Below are 27562 nucleotides of genomic sequence, written 5' to 3' on the forward strand. Positions count from 1 at the left end.
TATCATTACTGTAGACTGCAATCTAAACAAAAATTAAGAAAGTTTCATAGATATCAGTGTTACTTAAACACACCTAATTTTTCCTGGATAACACTTTTCTCTTAAAATCATTTCTGTGATTTGGATGGTAGATCACATGTTACTTGAAAGGGGAAAGCAAGATTTCATGGTGGATCTAGGCATGGTTGATTTGGAAAAAATGGTAATGGTTATTTGTTATCAATAATAATAAAACTATTATAAGGTCTTACTAGGGATTACGAGTCATTTTTGATTATATCCCCAGGGCAGATTATAAATGTTTCAGGGGAAAACAATCCTGCATTCCATTTTTGTTCTAATCACCCCTACTAGCAAAAGAGAAAGAGAGACACACAATTGAAACAAAGACACTGCCCTGAACTGTCTCTAAAGTATGATATATTAAATCAACTCTTACCCTTTTCCCAACAGAAAGCACATGTATTTAAATATAAAGCCATTACAAAAAAATATTTGAACTATATTCCCTGTTCCTCTTCAGTCTGTGATCTAAATTGTCTTTGGTGTAACCAAACCCCCTTCTGTATGTGTAACAATGGAAGTCCCCACCAAGTATGATTCTGACCTAAATGGGTGGGTTTGAGTATCCCAAGACAAAATTTCAATCATTGACTGTAACATCTTTGTTGAGACAGCAAAGTCAGATGTCCTGGGCTGCAGAACAGCCTCCAGCATGCTCCAGATTTCAGAATTTCCTTTTCTGTCTCCTTCATTTATGTATGGACATTCACCATACCTCCACTCCTGAAGAAATAAAATATAGTTAATAACTGAAACATTCAGAGTGGGGCCCCTCAGTTTGAGATGGTGGGTTTTGCCCTTTGGGAATCCATGCTGACCAATGACATTCATGTCAACGTGAACAGAGATCTACAGCTGGCTTTAACCAGTCTGCCCTTGGTTGATAGCAGCAAGGCATGGTACTTTTCTTTCTTGCTGTTCCCTGTTACTTTGGGCACATGAGTCTGTTGAAATAGAAGGTATTGTTGACCATGATGAGATCTGGAAAGCAATAGGGTTCATCAGAATCTGGTAGACCAGGCCTCGCGGTATGTTCCTTTCCACTACTCATGTTGTAGCTGGCTGGCGATGGGAGGGAACATCTCATGGATGGTCTTTCTGGTGATTGTGGCAGAATTTCTTTTATCTGTCTGGTGTCCTTCCTTTTTATTTTGTGGTAGGGCAGCAGCCTTATGAAGCGTTGAGCAAAGAACGGCTATAGAGGCTTTGATAGTAGGAACCGGTCTCACTGAGCGAGGTGGATGTCTCATAGGTATGTTTACTTTCCACTGAGTGTGGGGAGTTGTAGCCACTGTATGCCATGGCCTGCTCATAGGACTTCAGGTCAATCTTGTGGCTTTGCTCTGTGGACATCAAGTTGGTGATGGAAAAAGGATGATTGAAGTTGAACTGAGGGTCCATTTTGAGATCATTTGGAAGATCCAGGTTGGTAATGGAGTTGGCAAAGTAGTGACTATTCATAGATTGTGAGATGGGAGCTGGGGAGGCCTCAGAAGCTGGAGATGAGCCCTGAGCCCCTGAGCAATCAAGCTGAACCAAACCTCTTTGCTCCTCAGAACCATGGGAGGTGTCTGAATGGCCGGACTCTGCTCCTTCTGAACCAGGGTTGGGACTCTGGCCTTCCTGAAGGCCTTCAGAAACCTTTGAGCCTTGCTCTCGAGCATTGGAAGCCTTAGAGTTCGTCTTCTTGGCCTTGTCCTCAATTTTGAAACGCTTCTGGCGTCTCAGATAGCAGCCATTTTCAAACATGTTGCCTGAATTGGGGTGGAGGGCCCAGTAGGAACCCTTGCCTGGCTTGTCTGGGGAACGGGCCACTTTGACGAAACAGTCATTGAAGGAGAGGGAGTGGCGGATTGAGTTCTGCCAGCGTTGCTGATTCTCACGATAGTAGGGGAACAGATCCATGATCCACTGGTAGATCTCATTGAGGGTCAGCATTTTGCTGGGAGCCTGCTGAATGGCCATGGTTATGAGGGAGATGTATGAGTAGGGTGGCTTGGCATGGGTCAGTGTGCGCCGGTAGGACTTGTTGATCTCTTTGGGCCTGCTCATATTTGAGGGAGAATAGCCCAGAGGGGCCATTGATTGGCCAACATTTTGATAGGGTGACAGTGAATTGAGAGTGGGTGCCTGGGCTCCCAGTGGAGTCAATACTGGGCTGACAGGAGATGCCACTGTTGGAAGACCCATGGGGCTGGTGGTATTGGCCAGTCCCGTGACAGAAGGGCTGCTCAAGCCGCTGTTTGGGTAAGTCATATTTATAGAATTGGGAGAACTTAGAGGATTCAGGGTCACATAAGAATTAATTGGGTTCATCGGTCCCAAACTGGACGTCATTGTGCTGACTGAAGGAAATACCTGAGGAAAACAGAAGAAAGACTTTGTCAAAAGATAGACTTATGTTCCATGGGGAGAAAGTAATAAAACAGGCAGAAAATCCATACATGAAGCTTTTCCCACTGTCAGGATAAAATCAGGGAGGCAGCTGTATCTGCTGAAAGTTGATTTATGCAGCTGCTAAAGAGATCATCTCCTCTAGTTGTAAAGGAGCAGAGGGTTAGCTGCTGATCATAAAAGAAACTTAGATAGACTTGCTGGTCTCAGAAGAGAATAATAGCACAGTTTATCTAGGGAACTAGAAGGATAGAGCCCTACTGACCCATAAGCGGTAGCCCACTGTTGTTTCATGGCATTTACAGAACAGCCATCTCGGTTTCATTGAATGGATCAGTCCATCTTTTTTTCTGTGAGGTCTTGCCATATCCACCACTAATTGGAAGACCTTTTTTTCTGTTCCCTCTTCCAACAATACCAAAAAAATGCCACCAAACTATAATTCTGAATGTGATGGAGAAATTTAGTAAAAGCATACCTAAAGTGCAACCATATTAATTATATTTAATTTTCATTAACAGTAAATGTAACAAAATCAAATCCAGTTTTGGCCCTGTATCACCCAGTCCTTCTCGAAACGCAGTCTTCAGCCCCCTGGCCAAAAGCCAAGTTCAGCTCTTAGAATAGAAAAGATTGGGACCTTTTGTCGTAAATGGACTGGTGATGCATAAGTTCAGTAATTTCCCATTTGGGCATAATCATGGTTATCCAATATTTGTTTGCTCAGAACCATGGGAGGGAGGATTAGATGCTGATGTTTGAAAGAAAGCAGTAGCACCATCACCCACCCACTGTTGTTTATATAAGATAGGGACTTAATTGACAATGTTATTCGTCTTCCTTAATTAATGGAGAGTTGCTGCCAAGGGCTAGGTGAAACCAGTTAATGCAGGTTGGTGCCACGCTGACCGTTGGCTGTATCTGCAGAACAGCAAGAAGGAAATGTTGAATTTGCATAGGGTTTTGTTGAAGACGGGAAGCGCACCTGAAGAGGTTAGTGCTGGATGGGAAAACCCAGATTCAAATCCCAGCACACTTAGGATATTTCCTGGGCCTGAATTGTGAGCACTAGGCAGAGAGTTGAAGATTAGAAAGGAGGGCACACGGCACACGGATAGAAACAAATCAAAGTAGCTTTCTCCAGCCCAAGGTCTTCCAGATGCTTTGGGCTACGGTGCTCAGAAGTCACAGCCATTTCTTAACCCTGGGATTTATAGTGGCAACGTGTCGAAGGGGACCACTTTGTTGGAAACTGTATGATGGCACCCCCTCGCCCCATCTCCTCAAGGAAGGGGATTCTCAGACCTTTAGAGAACTTCAGTTCCCAAGTTTCCTTGAGCCAGTAGAGTGCCCTCTCATTCAGCCTGCAACCCAGGGGACTCTCATGTTTGCAAAGTAGTTTTGGAATATTCAAAGCAAATTCTGTGCAATAAAAGTATCAAGGAGAGCATGTTTGAAATTAACAATATTAGGTGTGGCATACAGAAAGTGAATTGAGAAAAGACTCTAGTGGGCCTTCCCATCTCAGGGAAGTGAATGAGGGAAGATTTGGGACAGAAAAGACAGTTCTTGTTAACACACTGTGGAATTCATTTCCACAGGACATAGAGGTGGTTGCTGTTGTTATTACATTTACATTTTTTTGCACAATTGTTCATACAAGATTGCAAGCAAATGACAATCAAAGCTAATACAAAATATCAAGCCCTGCAATAAAATCAGTGCAATTGCAATCATTAAAACAAGGAACAGCTAAAAACTTGGCAAAAGAGATGTGTTTTTGCTGTTTTGCTGGGGTCAAATATACCAGCCTGGGGTTGGGCAAATTAATGGTGGTAGAGGAGGCTATTAATAGCTATTCATTATTATGGCAATATATTTTTTACAGTATTGGAGACAAAATGCAAAGTGCACACAAGGGGTTGGTTTTTGCTTTAGGGCTTCCCGGAGACGCCATGCTGGATGTTGGCCTGATCTAGCAGAACCCCCTCCTTATGTTTTTATCTCAGTGGCTGTCACAGTGGTTTGGTAACGTGGGTTACTACTGCTGTCCTCTTTCTGCAGATATCAGCTGGCTGGTTCAAGGTCAACTTGTTAACCAAGCTGACATCAGGACTGGAGATTTTCCATCTTACTGTTAGTCCTTCTTCAACCTGTTCCCCTACAGTTGGACTACAGTTCCCATCACCACCAGCCAGCGTTGGCAACACCATAACAATTGTGAAGATTGGCCCTTGTAGTTCAACATATGTGGAGGATCCTAAACCCTGAAGTCCAACACTGCCCAACGATCCTCCCTTTTGTTTCCTGGGCTGGATCAATCTAAAGACACCCACCCAAATGTTTGCCTTATACCCTTAAATAACCTGTTTCCCTGCTCCACCCAGCGCCTTTGCAGTGAACAGGAGTGGCACAAGCATTGTGTTGCAGGGTAATGCACACTGAATGTGGGGCAGAGTTCCCCTGGCATTTAAGGGGAACTAATGCTTCACAAAAGGAAAAGGAAAAGGCTGGTGGGAAGGATTTTCTTCTCCCTCAGCTAAGACCAGGCTCACAGGTTCATCTGGGACAGGGAGGGCTGATGGTCCTGCTCTGAGACAGGAGAATGACCACTTCTTTCTGATGCCCACTTCCCCAACATGGTGCCCTTCACATATGTTAGACTACATCTCTCATGATTTCCCTGTCAGCGTGGCTGATAGTAGCTATCGGAATTATGGTCTGTCCCATCTGAAGGTGGCCTGGTGGTCAAAAGAGGCCTTGGTAGAACCTCCTGTTTCATGTGTAGCAGAATATTTCTATCCTGGGTGTTTCCCAATCAGTTGATATTAGGCAGCAAGGCCAGGCCAGGCTTCTGCCTAATGCCATGTTGTCAGGTAAGGTCATAAATCACAGGTAGCCAAAGTGACCCTTTCTTAGGCAAACGTTTTGTGCACCTTTGACCAAAGGTTGGAAAGTAGGGGGCCACTGAGCTATATAGATAAAAGGTCTGATTCATTAAAGTGCAAAATACAGCCCTGGGGAAAAGAAACCCCCAGCCTTATTTTGCTCCTTGTGCTTTGGAAAGAACATTTTGGAGAGGCCTCAAATGACGTTTGGTCCTCAAGCGGTAACTCATCATCTAAGAGCAAAAAGGAACTTTCTATTGACTCCAGCGTGGGTTCTGTTCCCAGCAGTTAATTTAGTCTTGGATGTATATTTTTCAGTTTGGTTTGGTGGGCCAAACATTATAAATCCCTTTTAGAATAAGCGAAGGAGATTAGTCCTCCTCTAACCAAGGCCAGTGTCCTATTGTCTCTGAGATCATAGATGGCTTTTGAACCTTCTTTCCTTATCTTAGATTAAAAAGAGCTATTTCAGGGCCACTCTTAAAGTCCCTTGTCACATGACTGGAATTTACTAACCAGATGTTTCTTGGTCCAGTAGGAACTTTTCCCCCTAAGATGGAAAGCAACCTTTGGAACAATCCCTGGGAGGATTTCTTGAACAGGACATTTTGAAACTAATCCAAGATGCCGCATCCCTGCTCCAAGGGTCAAATCTCATTTTGAGCTAAAGGTTAGGAGCAAATGTGTCTTTATAAATATGTGGTGATGGGTGCTGTTTGGCACAGATCCACCATGTGTTTACAAATACAACAGCTGTGCTGCACACTTAGGGGTTTTGTTGTTTCTGGCACCAGAATGTACGCAGCAAAATAACTTGCCACATAAATTATGAACTGTCTGAGAGACAGCAGTTTTTGTAGCTGACTCTTTCTCCTCACACATATATGTAGCTTAAAACAATGAAGATTGAGCTTATACCGGCCCAGTTGTTGGGCTAGATACTCTTGGTGGATTATAAAAATTTCTGCATAAATCTGTGAGCTAGAACCAGCTTTCTCTTCTATATGAAAATTCAGGGGCTCGGTGAAATACTAGGACTATAAATAATCAGTTACACAGCCTATCGTGGATATACAGGCAAATGAGTTAGACCTGGAGTTGGGAGCTGTGGGTTGAAACCTCTACATGTGACCCTTGGCCTGTGTGTTCTTCCAAACATTTGATTCTTTGCCGCAACAAAGCCTGGAAGAGAGTTAACCCTCATTTTCTGGAGGGGCTGGACAATTCTGCTCATAGAGGGTTTGAGTTCCCTCATTTCTCCTTTTTCATTTGCATTTGGTGAGTTTCAGCATTCTCCCTTCCAGGTTTTGCAAGTTGGGGGGAACCAAACAGCTTTAACTGCAGCTTCGGGGAGGGAAGATTTGGCTTTTCCATGGCCGCTCTCATTTTCCAGATAGGCCCAAATCCTTTCCAAACAGCCAAGCAGACGCTCAGGTTGTGCAAGTGAGACTGGGGCCATCACCCCTCACCCTTCCCCCTGAGTAGGCAGCCTTGGACATTAGCATCTGTTGTTTGCCTGGGGTCTGGCAATCAGTGCAGAGCTTGGTTCTCTCCCAAAAGGACAGAGAGAACTCTTATCCCCCCGCCCCACACCACGTGGACAAGATGACCTTTAGAACATGAGAGCAGCAGGATTGTGCCCCACCCCTTAGTTGGGAAACTGGGAGTCCAAACCCCTCGTACAATTGAGAGAGAGGGATGCAAAATCTTTAAAATCTTGTTTTACCTAAGTTTTTCAATCCAGCCTACCTCTGTCTAGATAGTTTCCATCCTCACCCCTTAGCCACCATTGAGGGCATAGATTAGAAAAAAATCTGTTCCATCAGTGTAACAGTAGATTAACTGAAGTGGGATAATCAGCATGCCTTGATTTCCCAGTCAGAGTGCAAGCTTGGGCAGGCTTACTCAGAAGCACATCTTGCACGTGATCCTAGAAAGTGAGCCCTGGGTCACAACTTCAGCCACTGAGCAATTGCAACATCATGCACCCTGGGCCAGTACTTGTGTCTCCTAGACCACTGTTTTTTTAATGCACATTTTGTCCTTCCTAAAACACCAAGCTGGTGGCAAATGACTGTCCATTTGCACAAGCTCCTTGAGTTGGGGATCAAGTCAAAGTCCCCTTTAGAGCTAATCTGGGTTAGATGAATTGATTTAAAAAGCTTTCAGAGGACTAAAAGCCCACCATCCTCCAGAGTTGGGATTAGCTGGGCCACCTTTAGTTAACCTTTTATAATACAAGGAACAATTGCAGAAAGCCTGTTCCATGTTAGAAGTGGCATGTTTCTCCTGAATGACTCCTTCCCCAATTTGCTGGCCTCCAGATTCTTTGGTTTATAACTCCAAAGTCTGCATGAGATACGTGCAACGGTAACTCCAAAGAAGTGTGCTTTTTTGTTTTTTTAAAAAGAGCTATTATTTTCACTCTATGTGTGCCAACCACTATTATGCTGTTGGAGATGGAGGTGATCAGTTAATAGATTTCTTGACTCAGACTGCAACTCTAAATGCTCTTGCCTAGTCTATCAGCCTCCGGGAACTCACTGGGATTTATTTCTTCGTAAACATGCTCCACATTACAATGTGGAAAGTACAATTGATGCTTACCTATTTGGACATCAGTCCTGCTAATATCAGAGAACTTGGATTAGATTTTGTTGCATGATTTCTCTGGCAACTGACTTTCTGGGTTTTTTATCTTTGGAGATATGAGCATTCTTTCCTTACTGATGCTGTGCCAGAAGGAAATATGAGGCTTAACAACCAAATAGGATAGCATAAGCAAAATGCAAGTCCCTGCCCCAAGGAACTTACAGTAGAATGGCTACTTTGCCTTTGCACACAGTGGCTGATTTTTCTTTGACAAGTAGAGGTTTCAATTTTTTTTTACCCCTTCTGGGATCCTCAGTATTAGCTTCAGGTATGCCAGAGTAAGCGTGATTCTGATTAGAGCCAAGGAGTGGGGTGGGGGCAATGGATTAAAATCCCTTCCCCAACCTGGTACCCTGTAGTTGCCCTGAAACTGCAGCTCCCAGAATTCATGGCACCAGATTGGACTGACCCAACCTATACCAAGCTCCCTGCAAGTTTTGTTCCCCCCTTGCGGGCTACTTGTAAAAAAAAAATCAGCTATGCAAGGGGGAAATATGTGACAAATGCTGTGTCTGTGTTGTCCCTAAATGTTTGAGTTTACTGCATGTTCTGTCATTCTTGCTCAAACTTTAGAATGCAGAATCTGATACCCCCACCCCGGGGCCACAGGTGGCCCCCAGATCTCTTCCAAATGTTGCTGCCAAATTGAAATTATTGAAGTGAGAGTAGGCAAGAATGATTCTGTAGATGTGAGGGAGGGGGGAGTAAATTACCTTTTAATTAAAGGTAAGTTGCATTTTGTTTTGTCCTGGATCTGCCTCTTTGGAAAGCATTCCTCCTGGTGTGGCCCTTGCCTGAGAAAAGCTGTCTGGCTCTGATCTTCCCTCTTTCTGTACTTCCTCTGTTTGGTGATTTCCCAACCCCTAGAGCTCCCCCCCCCCCGCCCAATTTGTAGCCCAGGTACGGTTCCATCCTTGTGCGCAATTGAAGGAAATGTCCAAGCTGCTTTGGACATCTGTGGATTGGAGTGCAACCCTTATACTGGTACCTCCTGCAAAAGACAAAGACGAGGAGCATGGCTGTTGGGCAAGGCTCTCGTGGCAAGACTCTCTTCCTCCTCCTAAGACTGGGCCTTAGGTCAGGAATCACCCCTAGCTTGCTCCACCATTTTGAGAGCCAGCCTGCTTGGTGTAAGCTCATGCGCTTCTCTCCAAGCTCAGCTTTCTGTACAAAACGTGGAGGTAATCAGTTAACCATTTGGACCCTGAGCTGGTGGGGGAAGAAAGGAGCTCCTCAAGGATCAGGGATTAGGAAGGCTCCAAAGCAGATACGTATTTTTGTGAGTGGAAGTAGCTGAGTGATTCAGCCGAAGGCAACAGATTGTGTTTTCTTGTCTGGGAAAGCAATGGTGAGAGACCTTCATCCAGTTTCTGTATGCCAGTCTGCCCTACTCAGAGTGTGGGGACAATGCTGGCTCCCTCCTTTACACCTTGATCCACCGTTCATGGAGATGGGGGTCACTGGTTTTCCCTTCCAACTGTCCACTAACCTTCTACACAGGAACCTTCCAGAAGTGCTGGCTTGAAGCAAGAAGCTAAGTGAGACTGTGGAGAAAGGGTTGGCAACTCTCCTCCTGATGACCTGTTCCTGTCATACATTTCCTCCCACCTGAAGGGGCTTTTTGCTTGCACTCTTGCAGGCTGGGAAGCAACAGCTTTCTATTGTGCCTGGATTTGTTCCACCGTGAGGTTATTGGGTAGGAGCAGGATTTTAAATTGAGAAAATTGTGCCTGGCTTTACAAATGCACTAGCCTAGACTAAATGGCTTGGGTAATTCGTGTTCCAGCATATGGTGTCAGTCAGGCTTCTGTGTTGATCCAGGATATGGTTTATTTGTTTGGGCAGAGCGTGTCATGCAAACATGGTCATTGGGCTTTGTTAACTGGGCTTAGCAAATTGTATGAAGCCAGCCAATGCAGTATGAAAAAAAAATGACTCTGTTCAGTTGCAGTCCTAACACAAAGTGTCTCACAGCCCCTCCCCAAGCTCTTCGCAGATCCAGTCAGTTTTCTCACTGTCACTTCTAGCTTGCTTGCTCATGATTGTAACTTGGTGATTTTAGATTTTCTTAGCACTCAGTGCAGGAGGAGAGACCTGCTAGTCTATGATAGCAAAACATCAGAAGGCATCTGGTAGTGCCTTTTCCAACTAACCAGTTTTATTAAATTGCATTAGTCGGAAAAGGCGCTACCAGACTCCTTCTAATCTTAGCACACAAGTAGCTTCTCTTAATCTTTCCCTTTTCCGTGTTAGATTGAAATTGGCCCCTATCCAGAGAGCCACCCCAGGCAGCACCAACATCTTGCTACATTCCCCAAAGAGCTGAATCCTCTATATGTGTAAAATAATGCCCCTTTCTCACTTCCTGCTATTTCCACACATTGCTGAAATCTAGATTATAAACCCGACTGTCAATCTGATTTTACTGCTAGTTTTGCTGGTGCTGCAAAGCTCGAACTAGCACAGTATTTTTGTCATCATGGCTTTGATTTCCAGAATAAAGTCTCTAGCTAACTTTATCTGAAACCTATTTTATTAGTGCCAACAGAAATGACAGTAGTGTCTGCACAAGTGTCTGAGTTCTCTAGATCTGTTCCTCAAGCACAATGTTGCTAAAACCAGGGCATAAGAAAAGTGAAAAATAAGTCCAAACGCTACAGCCATGAGATTTGCAGTCCAAGTTAGAATCAGTAAGCTGAATACATGCGTTCGTCTTTTGCCATAGACACACCTCACAAATTTCTGACCTGGCAGAAAGTTGGAATTAAAAAAAAAAAACCTCTTTATTTTAGCAAAAATAATGATGGGTGTTTCTCTCAGTTAAAATACAAAGTAAATCCCTGTGAAGTATTTGCATAGTTGCGTTTGAAACTTGGCACAGTTTAAGTTTGCTCCCATCTAGAATCCTACCCTGATTAGATGTGACGGATAGTGGCAAAGCATATTCCTCATTTGTAGCCCTGTCCAGCCATTACTGAGCTCTGAGAAGAGCCTTTGGTTCCTGGATGAAGTGTCCATCCTGCTCAGCAGGTTTCTGTTTGCTCCATTCCACGAAGACCACAGAAGGTGCTAAAATTAAGTTGATTTTCCTGCAGGGCAATGTTTGGGCCAATTCCGAAAGTCTGGGCACTGGGCGTGATGATGGATTGGTCCATGAAGTAGGAGGGAGGTGGGGGGGGAAAAAGGGTAGTTGTTTTGAAAAATGCTACAGGCGCCAACTCCATCTGAGCTTCCAATAGATTTTTTTAAATGAGCCCCCAGAAAGATGACCATAAAGTTGCCAGATTCTTAGCTGGCTCTGCTCCTGTGCCTCTGACATCTTTCTCCATGACATTACTCAAGAAAAGCTTCTATTGAAAGTGCTGTCAACTTGCCACTAAAGGCAAAAGAGCAGATCTAATTTAAAAACTTGGCAAGTTGTTTCTAGGTGTAGGATTCTGCCAACCTGTATTCATTCACTAAATCAAAAGTTTCAGATTAATACATCCAGAAAGAGAAGTAATAGGACTGTCTTTAAAGTGAGCATTTTATCTGTGCCTTTCTCACAATACTCAAAATTAAGCATTATTAATTAAGCCATCCCTATGCATAGGGACTAAACAGTGAAAAGAGAACTCTGTATAGGATAAATTTTAAAAGCCAGTAATCAGTGTCAGCTAGTACCAAGGTTACATTATAAGCTGAAGTTTAATAAAATATTTCATTAATAATTTTAACATGATTCAGACTGAGACAGAAATTATTAAGATGGGGCTTTCCATATAATCTCTAGCCTTTTTAGTGTCTTTTGGGGATAAATGATACAGCCCTTCATTAATTCAGCATCTGAATTTGAATAGATAGGTTTTACTTTGTTTTTACTGTATTCTAAACATTTTTATGTTTCAAGATACAGGAATACAATGAATGAATGAATGAATGAATGAATGAATGAATGAATGAATGAATGAATGAATAATCTGAAACGCACACATACTTCCCAGTCAGAAGCTTATTTACTTGGATCCAAGTCCTGTTATGATGACATGTGGCTTATTCCAAAGCAAGTTTACAGAAAGCTTCAACTAGGGGTGGGGGTGCATTTCTGTTTGGGAAGTGGTAAGCTGCTCCTTAGTACCATGGCATCAGTCCAGATCCGTCACTGCAAAGAACAGGACTTGGAGGTTTTAGTACAGATCTGTCTGGGCTCTAGAAGAGCAACTTTCTTAACCTCTCCTTTTATTTCCACATTCCTAATGTTCTGGAACTGCAGATGTAGGGCAAAAGGATGTTGGGATTATTATTACTATCATCATCATCATCATCATCATCTCCAGTTTTTAATAATGTCATAGAAATACTGACAGGAGTATCTGTGAGGGGGAAGGGAGAGGCAAAAAAGTAAAGATGGCAGCCACATAAATACGTCTCATTGCATTGGATAGTATGTTCATCCTACTAAGGTCCAGATCTTAGGGAATAGCTTAAGGATACACTCTTAACAAAACCTAAACTTGGAACCTCTAATCCAGGCCTCTGAAATTGGCACAAGGATCCCAGATATGCATTCAGAAAATCTTAGGGTTTTGCCCAGTAAAGTACCTTCACTGTTTTCATGCCCTTGTCAATGAGTGAAAGAGTCATTCAGCCCAGATCTCCAAAGTAAGTTTTAAATAAGCAAGAGAACAGTCCTAACCTCCTGCCCCCCCCCCGCCCCACGGAAGGCCCACTGGTGGGGTTTAATATGAGGCAGAGGAATTCCTCAATGTCAGATAACAAGTGCTGGAGGTTCTTGGACACCAGATGGCCACTGGCTCTTTTTCCACTGGTGGTGGATCTGAAATAGTCTTCCAGGCTCAGAATAAATCTGGGACCAACTAATTTTCCTCTCCCGAGATCATGCCAAATCAGACTCTTTGACTATGCCAGTCATAGTCCGGTATGTAAAATTTCTTTCCTATTAATTACATCAGGAAGTAAAAATATAAAAATGGCAAGAGTAAAGCTCTGGTGAAAATAGAAAAAGAAAGAGAGGAAACACACACACACTCCCTGCCAGCAATAGCTGGCACAACTTTTGAAATGAGGAATTACCTGCCACAACTCATACGCACCTCCCCAGTTACTCCATATACAGGTGAGGAATTAAGTTAATAAATACATGGTTGAAAGAAGAGATGTGGACGTTTTGCTCTGAACACCCAATTCCAGCTAATTGTAAAGTTCACTTCTGAATAGTTTTCAAACAACATCACAAATAAATGGGATGCTTGTTGGTTTCCTCTTCCCACCCCCAATTTTAGGGGATCTACTGTATTCACTGCACATCTTACAGTATATTTAAGTATCCTTTACTTATTTTGAAGGTGCCTCTTTTTGTGCAGTTTCTGAAATAACCTTTGTTAAGACTCCTGACATTTTCCAGGTCCGCCCCTTAGCCTCATATCTAAGGCTGTGTGCAGTTCACGTCCATCAGGATTCGTCACCCTGGGTGTGGGCCACACGCTTTTTATAGTGCAGGTGTGTTTGCACGTAAGCTCAGCCAGGCTCTGCCTTCTTTGGGGAGGTGGGCATTCTTATCCTGGAAGCACGAGCCATACAAGGAGCAATTTCTTTCCTGAGCAGTATCTATCTGCCCACACTGGGCAAAATAACATGTCCTTCTGGTTGGTGGTCCTCAATCCCTCCTTGAGGTTCTTCAGCCTATAGTACTTTTGTTTGGAGCAGAACATTTGTATTTAAAAAAATAAAAATGGTTTGGGTAATACCTTGTTAGGAGGGAGGCTGATGTGGAGGGCAACTAGTTTAGATTTTTTGCGGAGTGATGTAGAGCTTCCCAGTCTGAGGCACAAAGTGGGTACAGCACCCAAAAGCTGTGGATGCAGATCCATCACAAGCTCTACAGAACGTTTTATTTATCACCTTGTTTACTGGATTTATAGCCTTTTCTCTCAAGGCTCAAGGCAACTCCCCCATTTTATCACTGAAACAGCAACCTGATATGGTTGGTTGGGCTGAGAGAGAACAGCTGACCCAAAAGCCCCCACGGAGGTTTATGCGGGGGGCTTCAATCTGATTCCAGTCCAACACCTAACTACCACATTCAAATTTTTAATGGGACAGAAAGGGGAAATAATTAAACCCATAATAGGAGAGTAAAATTAATGGTATTTAATTTTGATTGAAACTCAATGAAATGAAATCAGATTAATTTGTGTCTTCATCTAATCATTCCCAGCCCTTGGCTCAGTAAAATTTTCCTGATCTCCTAGGTCAATCAATTCCATAGTTGCAAACTTAAGTTTTATATAGAAAGCCTCAGCAATTAGAATGAAGCTGTTGTAAATTTAGAGTTTTACCAGCACCAAAGTTACTAATTAATCCGAATCTTTCCAGCGGTTTAGAGAAAAAGCCCCGGTTGTAAAATCTTCCGCAAGACAATAAACATATATTAATCTGTAAGAGAGATGATATGAACCACAACAACCTCATTTTCCCACCACATAAATCTAGTGCCTTTAGCCCAACCTCAGTTTAAACTTGTTTATAGGACTGCAAGTTTAAATCAGCTTCATCCTTAAATTAAGCTCATACAGGCAGAAATGGCATCCTATGATGGATTTTGGTAGAGCAGGATTGTGACCATAAGAGTGGAATTGAAAGTTAAGGACATACATGTTTAATCTTGGTGGTAGCTACTTTGGTTAAATGCTCCTACTTAACAAAACCTGACAAAACACAATATTAAGTTTGTCTGTTTCCTTTGTATCTTCTTTTGGGTACCTTTATTTAAGGCTGACTTACTAAAAACTCAGTAAGGTAGCTAAAAGAGAGGTCAGCTAAATCCTCTCTGGTCAGCCTGCTGTCTGATTTTCTTATTCATGTTTATGTATATCAAAGCGGGCAGCTTGGCACTGACAAAACTTCTCCCGTTTGGCAAACCTGAATTAGATTACCCAGATCACGGGTGACTGTCGTTGAGCAAGGGGTCCTTGCCTGAAATGGTGCAATCTGGGTTATTTTATCTCAACTGCTGAATGAAAAATCAGGTGAAGCAATTGAGCCCATGCAGTTTCTCTCCCTCCTGCAGCACCAGTTCCTCTTCCGGCTACATTGGATCATTCTGGTTTAGAGTGCCTTTACCCTCTTTGAATGCACTCCGTGGACAAAGGGATAGTATTCACAGAATTGCAGCTTCCTGGCTGGCCATGCCTCTAGATGGGTGGGGTGGGGTGGGGTGGGGTGGGGTAAGTTGGTTTTGTGTGCGTGTTTTAATTTTGGAAATCTTAAAGCCACCTTCCCCAACCAGCAACCTGAATGAGGAAAATAATAGAAAAGAGTTCAGCGTCATTTGACAAGGCAGAAGTTGTGGGGCATCTAGTAAAATACTGCAATATGGACATCCTATTGACAGGCTGCTGATCTTTTAGTGTTAATCTATTTCCTCCTTTCTTTTATTTCGTGGTTTTCATCTTGTTAACACTTGGGGTTGTTTTAAGCCTCAGTTTCTGTGTTTTGTTTGTTTAAATTGGAAGAAAAAGTAAATTAAACAATCAGGTGGAAAGGGAATAATACCTAAGTTTAGATATTCATTACTAATCCATTGTGGAATCGCTTTAAAATTATGAAACAGTGGGATGGATGTTTTATAAATAAATTTAATTAATTCATGTAAAACCACTGAATTCCTATTATTATTATCATCATCAGCTATAATATTACTAGAATATCAGTAAATAAAATAATATTAGTATTACAACAAGAGATCACAAGATGATTGCAGCAGGGATTTCTGCTCTTCGGCACAGCCATCAATACTCTTTTCCAGGTTATTCTATTCCATACCATTTCCTATTTCCCTACTAAAAGTGGAACTGGTTGTTTACCCTCCCTTTAGGGCTCCCTGCCTGCCACGGTCTTCAGTCCTTGAGCAAAACTCAAGGTTCCCCTCCAGCCAGTGGGGCCCCTTCCTCACTGGGGTGATTAGTCCGGGTGATTGGTCCACTTTGGGAAGCAAATTTGCTACTACGAAATAAGGATGAAATGAAAATGACAGCAGGGGTGGGCCTGGTGATGTTTTCAGATTACTCAAGACACCTTTTGTGCTTTGGGCTCTCCTCTGTATTTCTCGGAGGAAAATAAGAGTGAAATAAATAGACTCTCTGGAGATAAAAGCCACTCAGTTTGGGTGGCCCTGGGAAGCTACCAAGCTCCGTGGGATGGAAATGATTCTCTCCCCGGTCTTGTTTGTCTGCCGAAGCCAATTATAGATACTACCCCTGAGTGCAGATTGGGCAGCCCCTGGCTTCTAAGGAGGGAGATCCAAGATCTTCCTTCCAACGAACAAATGAAATAAATTTAAGGATGAAAACAGAAGGAGGCCTTGGGATGATGCCTGATGCTAACCCTCCCAGGTGCTTAAAAAAAAAGCAAAATATGGGTTAGCAGAAACGATGAGAAGGTTGATGATTTTGGAACCCTTAACAAGCAACCTTTGAGTTCCTTAACTGGTTGAGGTGACTTTCCCAACCTGGGGACTTCCAAAGACACTAATTTGCCTTATCCCCAGCTAACCTGGGCTGTAGGTGTTGCCAGTTGGGATTAGGAAAACAATCCAGTTGTCAAGATTAACATCCTGCTTGACCTGTAAAATCCAAGAGCACCAACTTCTCCATGTGCCCATTTTCTTGGTCTTTTTAGAAGAATAGACCACTGTGATGGGAAGTTTTTTTCTCAAGCCTCCCACTGGTGTTTTGTTCCCAAGACTAAGAAACAAGCCTGCAGTCCACAATTCACATTAAGCTATTTATTTACTTAGAAAACTGATATGGCAGTCCATCTTATATACAAAAATTCTGGGCGGCTCACAGCAACAGCAATAAAAACATGTAAAAAAATGTGATTATGTGTTTTATCTGGTTTTAGTGTAGGGTGGTGACATGTGCAACAAACATGGTTAAAACCATGGTATAGCATGATGGAGGAAGCCATCCTGTAACTCAGTGGCTGGACTTGCATATAGTTGAATCCTATAATAAAGTGAGTTGGCTTGGCCTTTAATATACTAACCCAGCCATTGTTCTTTACAGTTATTCTCAATTATGGTTTGTTCAGTAAATCATATAAAACAAATAATGGTTTAGCATACTGGTGGGGAACATTTTGAAGGCTGTTCACAGTTTGTGTGATTCCTGCTTCAAATGGCAGAAAATTGTGACGCTATTTTCTAGCAGCTATAGTCACAGGTAGCTCAGTGACCTTCGTCTTAAGGAGCTGAGTGGCCTTCTAAATATAATAAATCAGTAAATTAATCCAGATGTCCACCTTGCACTTGGCACAGTTGCATATTAGGGCAAAATCTCTCTTCCTACATTACTGGTGGCTTCTGTTGATTCACACATGCAAATTCCCTTATGGCACTTATTTTAACTTCAAACAATGACTCGCACATGTGAACAAGTCAGTCAACATGACCTACCTCAAGCAAATTTTTTGAAGCATGAGGAAGTGTCAGCTCAAACAAGGAGCATTCACACATTTAGCTGAGTACTGGGCTGGTAAGGTTTTTAAGATGTTTCTTTAGATGTTTCTGTTGCGTCTCCTCCTTCCCATCTAATAATCAGGCTTACTTTAGTTTGTAGATCTATGAGCAGACTTTTGTTTTTGAGAAGTATTATTTTTTCTCCTTTTTAAAAAATTATATTATTATTGTTGGTCACATAGTCAGCCAGATATTTAGACTTGATTTGGCATCTTTATCCACCTATCAAGTCCTTCCCAAGGATTTGGGATAGGCAGATGTTGTTGTTGTTATTTTATCTCCATTATGTTTGGGTTAACTATACCAAAGATGTAAGGTGATGGTACAGAAATCGTCCATTAAAAAAACATTTTTTTTTACAGTAATTAAGGAATAGATCAAATGCCATTTGTCCACAATGAGCCACCCTCTGGCTGTTCCCAGTGTTGATAAGGGATCACCTTATTTCCAGAGCTTGGTAAAAACATGAGGCCCTGTCTGAAAGTTTTCTCCCACTATTTCTGAGCATCTAATCCTTGGCAGCTTACCTGCTGCCAGAAACAGATTTCCTTGTGAAAATATATTTGGACTGGTTGCTTAGAATTCCATGCCTGCAAAGAAAATGTAAGAATCTCCTTGCGGCAGACAGATCCAAGTGCGCAGATCTGCTGAAATTTTGTGTCAGAAAGTTCCTCAAGTTAATTATGCAGCATGTGAAGGATTTCCTTTTGCCAGCACTGAATTTCTTCCTCATGCTTGGGTGGCTGTGAATTGTGTTATTGAGGTACAGAGAAAGATTGACGTTTACTCTGCACTTAGTTACACTAAGATCAGTGAGGTACTACACACAGGTAAGCGTGTGTAGATTTCAGCTTCTACCTTAATCTTTTCAGAAACTTCTGTTTTTGAAATTTATGTGCAGAAATTTATGTGCAGAAGGGATTAAGGCCAGAATTGGATGAATCTGGAGCTGGGTTGGTTGCTGAGAGCTCCAAGGAGCAGAATGAGAAATTGCTGGCAAGACGGGTATCTTTGGTACAGAAGCACATTCAGGTGGTAAAAGTGTGCAGATGGTGATTTTACTTATAGCTGAACATGGGCAGCATGGGAAACTTCTTAGAAATAGCCAAGATGGTTTCTGACAGGGTGCATATGAAATCAACCCAGCTCAAGATCAGACAGGGTGCCAGTCAGTCCTGTTGCGCCGAAATCAAGCAATTGGAAATACAGAAGCTCTCCAGCAAATTCCCTTTGCTCCACATTGCCCATTTGTGGAGGTGTTTTGGAAATTGGCATCGCAAACTCTAAGAATCAGAGGTCTTTGAAATCAATGCGTTATGAAGCTGATTATACTTGCTTATTTAGTAAAAAAATAATAATTAAAATCAGGGCAAGAAAGAGGGCAGGAATGATGTCCCTTTGCTTGCACTTTTAAGTTTTTATAAGTGCAGCTTTAATTTTTTAAACAATCAGCTAGCATTATTAAGAGGTTTTTGTAAACTGCAACAAAAGTGGCCACTACAGAAGAGTAATTGGGTTTTATTCTTTTTAGATGAATAGGATGATGATGATGATGATGATGATGATGATGATGATGATGATTCAAACTAAACCAGCGCTGGTACCAATCATTCTGCAGATTGGTTTGAACTCTTTTATCCCTAGCCCACACAGTTGACAGCTGGGAGTGATGGGCATTGTAATCCAACATGTCTATCAGGGTTGGGGGAAAGTTAGAAGAAGGTTGGCAAGAGACCTGATTGATATAATATATTAGAATGCAAATTATCAAGGTGGCCTGAGTTCTTCTATAAGTTACAGTTTATGTTAAGTATGTTGTTGGATGCAATGCTGAAGAAATAATAGGGTTTTTTTTTAAATCATTAGACAAAATTTATCTCATTTGTGAGAGCAGAATAGAATCTCCAGACTTGGGGAGTTTATAAATAATGAAAAATTATCTGATTCTGAATTTCCCACAGACATCTAATTTGCCATTGTTGGAACAAGAACATGTTGGAATAAATGGATTTTGGCTGGAGATGGAAGGTGATTCTTCTGTTCTTAAATGTGACTGAACTACGGTCTAAGTTACACCTCAACCCTCTTTTTCCTTTTTATTATCAAAACGCAAAACTCAACTACCATGTGTGATTAGTCTATTTTATTTTATTTTATTTTATTTTATTTTATTTTGTTTTGTTTTGTTTTGTTATTTTATTTTATTTTATTTTATTTTATTTTATTTTATTTTCTACCCATAGGCAAAAGAAAACAAGGAAACCCATCCTCCTGTCTGCAATATTCTGGGGGCCCAGAGAAATGCTCTCCTACTTTTTCTGTGAAATCACGTCTCAGAACCCACAATATTTTCTACCCACACATCCCAAACACAAAGGAAGCACAGATTTCTTCTCCCCCCAAACAGCACAGATTCTTTGAACACTACTTCTTTTTAAGAACACATGCATTCCACTCCACGTACCTCTGTGGGTTCGTTGTAATACGATGTCCATTCGGAAATATCATGCGATTCCATTTTGACGGAGCCCAGCATTCCAAAATCCCGGAGAGGAAAAATAATTGCTTGTACGTGCTTAATTTAAAGGAGAGGGGGAATCCTGGAATTGATTTCTTAGGGAAATTTCACACTTTTTTCTTCCTCTTCTTCCCCCAAATGTGTTCTTTTTGAAATTCAGCCTAAGCCCACAGACTGAAATAAGCAAAGGAAGGACTGAAGTTGGAATGAACTGTCTGCCTTCCCCGTTTTGAAAGTGTGCAGTGGCAGTTTGGGAGCCAAAGACTTAATATGCCCAGAAGTCAGAGGAGTCAACAGGTTTCCATGGTATAGGATGAAAGAGGACAATCCATCCAATTTTGGGACCCGAAGTCCAGGATGACTTGCAGGAGGGCTGTTTTTGTGATGTGCAAGCTGTCTGCGTCCGTCTAAACCTGGACTGCTGGTTGTCCCGAGGTCGTCTCCCAGTATGTGAAGGGCTGTCACCTGGACAGGTTCGAGTCCTTATAAAGCTACCTCTTTATCCCAACACTCCGCCTGCTGGTTGACCGTTAAAAAGTTATTGCGCTCCCTAGTTATCTGGCGCTGGCAAGTGATGGAAACCATGTTCCTCTGCCACCTGGTGGAAGGGACACGGTTGGCAAGAAAGTTGGTGGCCAAATGATGTCACAGCTGAGAGTTGGTTTAACTCTATTGAATCGCAACACCTGGATGACCAAGCTGGCAAAGGCACACATTGCTTCCCAGAAAGTCTCTGGATGATTGGGAAAATGTTCGCAATTCACATTCTCCATCTTGTGCAGGAGGGCCTCCCTTCCCTCCTCTGAATTGCTCACCCCAGAACGGGTTTCTCTTGGGAAGGGGGCAGATAATGAGGACAGCCAGCTTTGAGCCTGTCACTGTAACAGCGGAGCATTTTAATGCATTTTTAATGTCTATTAATATTTATTCATTTATTCCATTTCTCATTTGCTCAGTCATTTTCTCTTGAGAGATGACATAACTATTACAAGAGAGAAAGATGTGAAAAAGTAGGTTTGACATAAGAAACCTCAAGGAAGCAAGAAGCGTCCTCCACCTTTGGCTCCTGGAGGAAAAGCAGGATATAAATCTAACAAGTAAATAAACAGCTCAGTATAGAGGTGTCCTTAGGAGGGGGCAAAAAAAGTAAAGGTGCTGGTCACCACCATGTGGTCAAACCGCTGCCCCTTTTTTGTGTGTGTCACGATGTGATTTAATGAAGTGAGCTGCAGCTCATAAAAGCTTCTGCCTTTTAATAAAACGCGCTACTCACAAAAGGTGCTACCATTCTCTTTCTGATTTTCAGCTCTCCTAGACTAACACAGCCAGAGAGTTACTCAACAGCCACCACTGCTCTCAGCTTGGACCCGCTCCTTGGCCACCACCATCTTTCCCACCGTCTTTTTTCTCCTTTAGGATCCACCCAACCCAGATGCAGTTCTGTAAAAGATCTGGTGTTGCTGTTGTTGCGGTAGAGTCTTGATTGCAAAGGTGTGGTGAGAAGAAATCATTTCCCACATGCTCAGGTTATTTATTTGGCTTCAGCTGGCCCACGGAGGCCAGTAGGCAAGAAGGTGGGTGAGCAGGCAGGCTGGGAGAAGACCACTGGTTCTTCCTCAGACTGTGAGCAAGTTGTCTTTTCAGACCATTGTTTTCATTGTCTGAGGCAGGTGAGCAGGTGAAGCTGCCAGTTCTTGGTGGGAGGTCACCTTGCAGCAGGACTGGTGTCTTGAGTAACGTGGTGAGCATTGCAGCTTCATTGGCTGGGCTGAGAGGTTCTCCCCTTTTCTAGGGTAGCTTTGTGTCTTCTAGTTTGTGACTCATAAACTGTTCTAGCCGGCTTCTGGGAAGCTTCTCCTACACCCTCTGACCTCTGCTCCTGCCCATGGTACGTGAGATCACTGACTGCCAAGAACCCCGTGCAGCACATGGAACTTGCCTGTTTTGCTGCTGATACAGCCTTTATATTTCATAAGAAAATGGTGAAGGTTGTCATGACGGAGCTCCAGTTTTCTCTGGGCAAGGAAGAGAGCACAAACTCCTGCTGCTCAGCCTTCTCCAGGGTGGTTGGGCATTTCTGAGGCAGCAGTTGGAGGAGCTGTCCAAGTGCACAGAATGAACCCCTGGCCTTTCCTTCCTTCGAATGGTTTGACAAGAGGACTCATGGGCTCTCCCCATGATTTGCCCAATGAGTTGTGCAGCTCCTGTTATCCTCTTCCTTTTTTTTTGTTATGCTTGTAGCGCTCTTTGGGAACAGCCGCACCTCTCCAACGTTTGACGTACACACTGCTGGGAATGCATAGGGTTGTTCCTGGACTGGACCAGCAATGGTGCTGCTGTCTTGAGCTTTGAATCTTGCATGTTGTGATATGGTTGGGCTTGCGAGGGACTGAATCCCTTCTCTCCTCAGTTCATCAGCCCTTCCTGTGTGATGTATGTGTGCAGCAATGTGGACACCATTCCAAATGGAGGGCCCATTGTTTTGGCCCATCTGGCTTTGCTAAGCATTGGCTTTACCTGCAAAAATGTCTTATTCCCCTAACATCCAGGAAAACATCATTTTCCCAGTTGTTAAGCAGCAAGTGTGCTTGTCTTGACCACTCTGCACATGGTGCTGTTTGTAGTGCCTGGTCTGTCTAGCACAGCTTCCTCTCAACCTGGTCTCCTTCAATGTAGTCCAGTGCAGTTCCTTAATTCCCAGTCAGTGCAGCCAACTGCTTAATTTCTGCAGAATACAAAGGCAAACCATCCCAGGTCAGGAAAATGACACCCTGGCTGAAGGGACACCTGCCGGATTGGACCCTTGCTCGCTGGGTCAGAGATGGATGTGGTGCACGGCCCTGCGTGTTATGTCACGATGCAAAGTGTGAGCTGGGCCGAGTGGTGTGCTGATCAGGAAGTGTCCCTGTTCTTGGTTTGTAATTAATCTGTTTAAGAACTAACGGTCTTAACGGAGATCATTGACACGTCTCTCCACTTCTCATACTCCTGGCTAAATCCCCATATTGTAACTATTCCCTAGTAACAGCATGGCACTCTTCTATTTCTTCCTCTTCTATGCCTTGGTCCTCTTGGTTCCCTTTCAGCATGAAACTTAAGCCCACCTTTCCCCAACCTGTTGTCATCTAGATATGCTAGATGAGAGTCTCCGACACCTCCATCTAGTGCAAAGGCTGGTGGGTTGATGGACATCATGATATGGCATTCAGCACCGTCTCCTCTACTCCTTAGCCTTTCTTGGCAGTAGAGCTACAAATTCTGCAGCAACAGTAGAAACTGAAGAAAGGCAGAATCCTGCTTTAATACAAATTTTGGTAACTTAATCCCAGATTTACAGTTCCTTGTTTCCTGAAAGAAACTAGACTGAAAATAGTCTGATGGGTTATTTGCTTAGGAAGTTAGAACATTTATGACTATTCCATGCCATCACATTTATAAATATTCCATGCCATCACTTGTCTCCAGAAAACATTTAGGTGGCACCACCATCTATCCCTTCTGGGTGAATACGGCCCCAGGAATTGTCCTGTGAAATGTGATAGGGGACCTCAGGTCCGTCACTACAGCTCCCACTATAACCTTCCTGACAGGGTTGTTGGGAGAATAAAATAGACAAAAAGCAACTTCAGATGCCAAGCAAAGTCGTGTGTGTGTATGTGTATGTACGTGTGTGTGTGTACACACACACAGACACATACAGTACCAGAGAAGGAGAGTAATACATGGAAAAAAAGATAAAAGTTTATTGACAGAGACAAGTAAAAGAAATACAAAAACAAATTTAACATTCTCTCTCCCCCTCTCCCCAAAGTCTTAAATGCGGGAATCTGATTCCCACATCTTCCCCTCTGACCTTTTCCCCTGTTGCAACACAAACACACACCAAAGTAGGCAGAGCCACCAATTGACGAGTGAAACAGATGTAGAACCACACACACATCAGACATTATGGGGGGTGCCCGTACTTTACTCCTCTGCACCTCAAAATCCCATCACACTGAGTGCGCCATTCCTCCCCCCCCCCCCGCCAGGCCCTTATGGATTTATGGCTACCTTTCTCCTTTGATTAAGGAACTGCTTTTCTTCCTCTCCACCCAATTCCATTTCTCCACTTTAAGCCAGCAAACCATCAGATCTGGGAGATTCTTCTTTGTCACATGTTCCTTCTGGTGAAGGCAAGGAATCAGAATATAACCTGTGGGTTTTTTGCCCAGCACCATCCTGAGCGAGGATGAAGCCCACAGCACCCCACAGAAGTCTCCCCATCCAACCTAAGCCCCTGTACCCATTATTCCCAGGCTGGGCTAGCTAAGGATAATGGGTGTGGAAACCCAGCACATCTGGAAGGTATCAGGTGGGGGGCTGAGAAAGATCTGTGTGCTTGTTTCTCTTATTCATTCAACAGAGCTTGTGCAGCAGAAAATTGCGGTGGATTGGGCCCATATTAAGTATTTTCCTCCGCACACCACTCTGAATCCTGGCCCTTCTTCTTCCTTCTCTACTCTCTTCCACCCTACAAATTATGCATTAAAAAACCCCTTATTTTTGGCGTGCATGCTTAGTCTTTTGGTATGAAAAATACCCCTCCCTGCCCAACTGAAGATCATCAACATGTGAGGCACTTTTTCCATCTCTCTCTTTCTCCTGCCACACCGTTTCCCCCTAATTTTCCAGACCCTCTTCCTCCTCCCCCCAATGATTCCCACACAGCATGCCTCCTTCCCCGCCCCTCCCCTGGATCAAACAGCACCCAACCTGGCTAGTTACAGACTTCTGAACTTCACAATGAAGCTGCACAGATTAAGAACAGCGTCCAACAGCAGGCTGTGATGGCTGGGCCACGGGAGCAACACTAACAGAAAGTGACCACTCAATGGGGAGGGGGCCTTGAATGCAGTGGAATGGGGATGTGAGAAAGTGAAGCTGCGACCAGGATTAAGTAGCACCTATGGAACAGATGTGGGATTGGAAAAGTGTTTTGGTTTGGGAAAGAGTCAAACATCAAGAAATCGGAGAAGGTGGGCTGTAGCATGTTCACGGTGGGTGGGATGCCCAGAAGAGACCTCTCTTTCAGAAATACATCCGCTAAGCTTGTCAGATTCTCCACTGCCCTGCTTCTAAGTATCTCCTTCCCATCCCGCATATGAGTAGTCCACCTGCCCACCCCTTACCCACCCAAACCCCTGTAGTAGGTTACGTAGATGTGACTTCAGATATAAGCTGGCTATGGAAATATTATTTAAAAAATAGATCTATATACAGCCCCCCGGTCCGCAGTGGGTTACAGAGGATGTTGGATGGGGAATAAGTTACTCCAGTCCCTGCCCCAGTGGCCAGGAGAAAAGGCGGGCAGGGGCACGTGAACACACCGTCCTGGATCCCAGCCGCGCTCCTGCTTCATGGATCACGTTCTTTTTTTACTTTCACATCTCCAGCTAAGATGGTGGCGATCTCGCCCTGCATGAAGGCCCAGGGGACGTTGGATCCCACAAGGGGGCATTTTTCACCGCTGGGGCAATACACCTCCCCAGCTGCTCCTTGGGCTTTAATGAAATCCCGGGAACAAGGGAAACAGAACTTGTGCCCGGGCACCGAAGGACACTGGACGAAGTGGGTATCCTCCAGCCTCTCGTGGCAAATGGTGCAGCACAGCGGGGCGCTACTGGCCCCCCCAGAGGAATCGGGGGCACTCTGCGTGCCACTGGGCTCGGCTCCTCCGGAAGAGTGGGCTCCGGATGATGAAGATGAGGAAGAAGAGGAGGAGGAAGGGGTGGTGGTGGCAGCTTGGCCCGGTTCGCCATTGCGGGGCACCAGCCGGTGTTGTCCCGAGGCGGCCGGCGAGGCCGGGCTGGTGCTGTTTTGCCGGGCCGTGGTGGAGTGGACCGGGTTGAGCTCCTTGCCACCCAGCGTGTCGGCCACGTTCTTCAGGGCAGTGATGGGAGAGGGGTCGTTTCGCAGGGACCCCTCGGGCAGGGCCCCCTGGCCGGCTGAGGCGGGCAGGTGGGCCAGGGCCGGCGGGTAGAGGCCCCCCCCGGAGCCCTGGGGCAGCCAGTGCTGCCGCTGCTGCTGCTCCTCGCCCGTCAGCTTGCCCGACAGGTCGCCCTCGGGCTCCGGGGAGGCTTTGCGCCGCCGCATGACGGCCCGGGACGGGGGCGCGGCGCGCAGCAGCACGTTGGGTGGCACGGCGCAGCTGCCGTCGAGGAACTGCTGGGGCAGGGCGTCGGGCGCGGGCGCCTCTCGGAAGTAGCGGACGCCCTCGGTGAACAGCTCGCCCAGCAGGCGCCAGTCGCCCGAGCCGTGCCGCTTCTCGTACTCCAGGTACTTGTAGCCCGAGGAGACCACCTTGCCCGGGTCCTTGAGGCAGTCCTGGAACATCTGCTTGGCCACGGCCAGCACGCCGGCGAAGACGTTGCCGGAGCCGCAGGGGTACTCGGCGAAGAGCTTCAGCTCGTACTCGTAGCCGGGCCGCGGGGCCGCGTCGAAGGCGAAGATGCGCCCGGTCAGCGAGTGGTCCTTCTTGAAGCGCACCGTGAAGGGGGCGCAGCCGCAGAGCGCCAGCAGCTGCTCGCGCACGGCCTTGGGCTTGCCGTGCCACTCCTCGGCGCGGGCGCGCATGGCCTCGTTCAGCTCGGCCAGGCACTCGCTGTGCCGCTGCTTCTCCTTCTCGTAGTCGCCGCCGCCGCCGCCGCCGCCGCCGTAGCCTGGCCGCGCCGGCTTGGCCAGCTCGCCCAGCAGCGGGGAGGCCAGCGGCAGCGGGGCGGGCGCCGGGCGCACGGCGGCCAGCATCAGGCCCTGCGGCACCAGGCTGGGCGGCGCGGGCCCCACCAGGGCGCGCCGGGCCGTGGGGCTCTGCCGGCTGCCCTCGCCGCCCGCCTCCTCGCCGCCGCCGCCGCGGGCCAGCCCGTTGGGCAAGCGCGGGCTGAGCGCGTAGTCGCTGCCGGACAGGCGGCTGCGCTCGTAGCGCTCCAGCGCCGCCCCGCCGCCGTCCTTGGCCTGCTTGGCGCCCGGCGGCCCCGGCGAGCGCCCCTCGGGCATGGCGTGGCTGCGCTTGAGCTGGCGGGCCGTCTCGATCAGCAGCTCGATGCGGTCGGCGCCCTCGAAGTTGACGCAGCCCCGGCACACGGCCTCGCTGAAGTCCCAGATCATGGCCCAGGGCATCTTGGGCAGATCGCACAAGTAGCACCATTGTCTGCGGGACGCCTGCACCGAAGACATCTTGGCCGCGGCCCGCCGCCTCTCGCGCGCCCCTCGCGCAGCCCCGCCGAGCCGCCGCCGCCGCCGCCGGGAGGGGGGAGCCTCGCTACACCTGCGCGCCCGGGAAAGGGCTTGAAGCGGGCGGGGGAGGAAGCCTGGGAGCGGGGAGGAAGAAGAGAAGAGGAAAAAAGGGGGGGGAATCCCCTCTCTCGCCTGCCCTCCTACATGGAGAAACTTACATAAGTCCCTTGCAAAGCCTGTTGGGAGATGTAGTACTGTAACCTGGATGGAGGCAATGGGTGTGTTGGGGGTGGCTCTTAAAGGCAACCTGGC

General features: G+C 45.3%; 2 protein-coding genes across 2 annotated transcripts; both read right to left on the bottom strand.

Annotated features, from left to right (window-relative positions):
- Positions 1 to 400: 400 nt before the first annotated feature.
- Positions 401 to 20611, bottom strand: FOXA3 (forkhead box A3). Its single transcript, XM_007437666.4, has 2 exons — positions 19982 to 20611; positions 401 to 2421 (listed from the first exon to the last, which is right to left on the bottom strand). Exons 1-2 carry the CDS (start codon positions 20051 to 20053, stop codon positions 1234 to 1236), a joined length of 1260 nt encoding a protein of 419 aa, XP_007437728.2. The 5' UTR covers positions 20054 to 20611; the 3' UTR covers positions 401 to 1233.
- A 3153-nt stretch (positions 20612 to 23764) lies between these two features.
- On the bottom strand, positions 23765 to 27486 carry IRF2BP1 (interferon regulatory factor 2 binding protein 1). Its single transcript, XM_088139785.1, has one exon. The coding sequence runs from the start codon at positions 27248 to 27250 to the stop codon at positions 25433 to 25435; it is 1818 nt and encodes a 605-aa protein (XP_087995911.1). The 5' UTR covers positions 27251 to 27486; the 3' UTR covers positions 23765 to 25432.
- Positions 27487 to 27562: the final 76 nt, after the last annotated feature.

This window comes from Python bivittatus, unplaced genomic scaffold, assembly GCF_059951505.1.
Source record: "Python bivittatus isolate LINGU-HERP-01145 unplaced genomic scaffold, Pbiv_v1 ctg000310_np1212, whole genome shotgun sequence".
NCBI classification, from domain to species: domain Eukaryota; kingdom Metazoa; phylum Chordata; class Lepidosauria; order Squamata; family Pythonidae; genus Python; species Python bivittatus.